Source organism: Eimeria necatrix, genomic scaffold, assembly GCF_000499385.1.
Source record: "Eimeria necatrix Houghton genomic scaffold, Enh_scaff876, whole genome shotgun sequence".
In the NCBI taxonomy this organism is placed as follows: domain Eukaryota; phylum Apicomplexa; class Conoidasida; order Eucoccidiorida; family Eimeriidae; genus Eimeria; species Eimeria necatrix.
Window position 1 is genome coordinate 11935 of NW_013654678.1, and position 3861 is coordinate 15795.

General features: G+C 57.8%; 1 protein-coding gene across 1 annotated transcript; it reads left to right on the forward strand.

Annotated features, from left to right (window-relative positions):
* Positions 1-317: 317 nt before the first annotated feature.
* ENH_00080610 (hypothetical protein, conserved) lies at positions 318-1652 on the forward strand (the record flags this gene model as incomplete). Its single annotated transcript, XM_013583278.1, has 3 exons — positions 318-419; positions 525-760; positions 959-1652. The coding sequence occupies 3 exons, from the start codon at positions 318-320 to the stop codon at positions 1650-1652; spliced, it is 1032 nt and encodes a 343-aa protein (XP_013438732.1).
* Between the last annotated feature and the right edge of the window lie 2209 nt (positions 1653-3861).

Here is a 3861-nt window from a genome sequence, read left to right on the forward strand (position 1 = left end):
TATCTCTTTTGGCAATAAGGCATTTGCAGGGGGCCTTCGACAGATTTGCTGCCACAACGGCCCCCATTCCCGAGGGCCTGCTGCTGCAGCAGCAGCAGCAGCAGCAGCAGCAGCAGCAGCAGCCCCAGCTCTTCTCCCTCGACTCCCTCAACTCCATAGAGATCAGCGGCCTCCCCAGCACGCCCTTCGGGAGCCCCCGGGGGGCCCCCCAGGGGGGCCCCCCGGGGGGCCCCCAGGGAGGCCCCCAGGGGGGCGGGGCCCCCGGCAGCAGCAGCAGCAGCAGCAGCAGCAGCAACTGGGCCTTTGGGCTCACAGAAATGCTGCTGCTGGGGTGCCTGTCTCCCCTCTCTCCCTTCTTAACTCTTATAGCTCTTATTCCAAATCCCTGGGACTATCCTGGCTGCGACTTGCATGCAACAGTGGTGGAGTTGGCCCCCCAGGGGGGCCCCCCGAGGGGCCCCCCGGGGGCCCCCCTGGGGGCCCCCCCCGTGGGGGGCCCCCTGGGGGCCCCCCCGGGGGAGCAGGGCCCCGGGGGCCCCCTGATAACCTGGGTGGGCGGGGAGGACCTGGCTGGAGCGAGCCCGGGCTTTGCTGAGGAGGAGGGCAGCAGCGCAGCAGCAGCAGCAGCAGCAGCAGCAGCAGCAGCAGCAGCAGAAGAGGAAGAAGAGACGGAGGAGCTGCTGCTGCAGAAGCAAAAAGATTGCTGCAGAAGCTACAGGCGGCTGCTGTGCGTCTCTGAGCCCCGCGGCTGCGTGCTGGTGTACGAGTTGTCTTACTACCTGCCGCCGGAGGGCCGCAGCAGCAGCAGCAGCAGCAGCAGCAGGCCCGCGCAGCAGCAGCAGCAGCAGCAGCAGCAGCAGCACGTGCTGCAGTTCCGGCTGCGGCTGGTCTACCGCCTCGACGGCAACAGAGGCAGCAGCATCTTAACTGTTGTGCCTCCTGCTGTTGTTGCTGGCCGCAGAGTTTTGGCCTGCAGCAGCGGGCCTTATTTGCTGAATTTGTTTGAGTTTCGTCGGCTGCCGAATCCGGACTTGTTTGCTGCTCCTGCTGCTGCTGCTGCTGCTGCTGCTGCTGCTGCTGCAGCAGACGGGGGGGGCGCAGCAGACGGGGCGGACGCAGCAGACGGGCCCGCAGCAGCAGCCCTCACGCAGCAGCAGCAGGCTGCTGCTGCTGCGCAGCAGCACGCTGCAGCAGCCACCGCCTACGTCGAGTACCTCAAGGCTTCCTTCTCTGCTGCTGCTGCTGCTGCTGCTGCTGCAGCAAAGCTGCCGCCTGCAGCAGGAGCAACAGCAGCAGGAGCAGCAACAAACGGCAACCTCAACATACACCACAACAAGGACGCAGAGCTGCAGCATCTGCTGCAGCCCTCGCTGCGGGAAGCCACTGCAGCAGCAGCAGCAGCAGCAGCAGGGAATGGAGCAGCAGCAGATGCGCTGCAGCAGGACCAGGCTTTCCAAAGGCAGCTGGAGCTCGTCGCAGCAGACCTCAAGGCCTGCACCCTCGACAACCAGCAGCTGCTGCGCATGCAGCAGCAGCTGCAGCAGCAGCAGCAGCAGCAGCAGCAGCAGCAAAGATCCAGCATAGACAACCGGCCGCCGTGGAACGACCGCTTTGCTGTCAAAGGGTCGGAGAACGACCACATGTACCTTTAACTTGCTGCTGCTGCTGCTTTCACGGCGGCTGCTGCCGCTCCGAGCCGACGCATGCTGCTGCTGCTGCTGCTGCCTGCAGCAGCAGCAGCACAGGGAGGACCATGCTGCAGCAACGAGCTGCCGCTGCAGCGAAAACGGCTGCTGCTGCCTTTGCTGCTGCTGCACCTGCCCACCAGCAGCAACTGCTGCGGTTGCTGCTGCTGCTGTTGTCCTTGCGAAGTGCAGCAGCAGCAGCAGCAGCAGCTCCTGCAACAGCAGCAACTGCTGCTGCAGGGGCTCTTATGTGCTTCATACAATTACAAACTGCGTTTTGGCTTCGAGGCAGATATCTTATACCCCTAGACTGCTAGCCACAGCTAGCTACAGCTAGCCACAGCTAGCTAGGGCTAGCCACAGCTAGCTACAGCTAGCTACAGCTAGCTACAGCTAGCCACAGCTAGCTACAGCTAGCCACAGCTAGCCACAGCTAGCTACAGCTAGCCACAGCTAGCCACAGCTAGCCACAGCTAGCCACAGCTAGCCACGGTCAGAGAGAGTTAGCCAGAGGCAGTCACAGCTAGCCACAACTAGCCACAGCTAGCCACAGCTAGCAGCAGCTAGCCACAGCTAGCCGCGGTTACAGCTAGCAGCAGCTAGCCACAGCCAGCCACAGTTAGCCACAGCTAGCTAGCTGCAGCTAGCTGCGGCTAGCTGCAGCTAGCTGCAGCTAGCGCAGCCTAGAGAGCAGCTGTTTCGCTTGAAAAGAGAGGGTTTTGCGCTGCTATTAGGGTTTAGGGTTTAACTTTCAGGGTTAAAGAACCGGAGTCCAGGGTTTTGGGTGTCGTGCCCAGTTTTTACTGCTTAGGGTTTAGGGTTTAGGGTTTAGGGTTTAGGGTTTAGGGTTTAGGGTTTAGCCGGCCCTTAGAGCAACAGGAACACAGCAGTACTATAGGGGAGCGTATTTTGCTGCTCTTGTTCTTACGTTCCAAACTGGAAGGCAAAGACATAAAAAGTGTAAAGGATTTAGGGTTTAGGGTTTAGGGTTTAGGGTTTAGGATTTAGGGTTTAGGGCTTGGGGTGTAGTTGTGAGTGTTTAGGGTATAAAGCTCAGAGCTCATGGAGTTTCTTTCTTACACATTAGGGTTTAGGGTTTAGGTTCTTGTGCTTGAGATCTAGATTTTAGGGTTTAGGGTTTAGGGTTTAGGGTTTAGGGTTTAGGGTTTAGGGCTTACGGTATACGATTTGGTCGCTCAGGGCTTGAGGGGCCACCGGCGCTACCAGCGGACAAGACGTAGGCAAGGTGAGCGCCGCTGAACCCTAAACCCTAAACCCTAATCTGTAAACCCTAAACCCTAAACACTAAACCCTAAATTTCAACTACTTGATATTATTTGCAGGTATAATTCTCAGGATTGGCTGGGTTTATCCACAGGTGAGGTGGCGGTGTCAGTGCCGGGCCCTAAACCCTAAACCCTAAACCCTAAGCACTAAACCCCAAACCCTAAACTCTGAACCGTAAACTCCAAACCCTAAACCCTAAACCCTAAACCCCGGAGGTTTAGTGATGGAATTGAATCTTTCCGCATTTCCCGAGCAGCCCAGTTTCAGTCCAGCCACCCCAAACAGCACACGTAGCCCCAAACCGCAAACCCTAAAACCCTGATTCCTAAACCCTAAACCCTAAACCCTAAACCCTAAACCCTAAGCTGTGAAGGCCAAGCCCTGAAAGTCCTTCAAAGTCAAACCCTAGAGAGTGCTGCGTTTTAGGCTCGTCTTGAAATCTTGGCTCTATTTTTGCTCCGAGGGGTCTAAACCCTAAACCCTCAAACGCAAACCCTAAACCCTAGGGCCTGAAGAGCTGACTCAAAACCCTCGGCCCCGCGCTGAGAGCCACAGGGCCTTCCCACCAGGTAAGAACGAGCCCCGTAGCCGCGTGTGCTCCGAGGGTTTAGGGTTTAGGGTTTAGGGTTTAGGGTTTAGGGTTTGGCGGTGGGCTGTCTCAGAATGTCTCGCTGGAAGAAGTTCAACGATGATGATGTGCCGGACGACTTCGTGTTGCCTGCCGGTGAGCTATAGGGTTTAGGGTTTAGGGTTTAGGGTTTAGGGTTTACGGCCTAGGGTTTTCACAAGGAAGCCTTCCCGCGGCCTCCTGCTGTTCAAAAAGTGTGTCTTCAGCCTTCAATCTTGAGGTTTAAGGGTTTAGGGTTTAGGGTTTAGGGTTTAGGGTTTA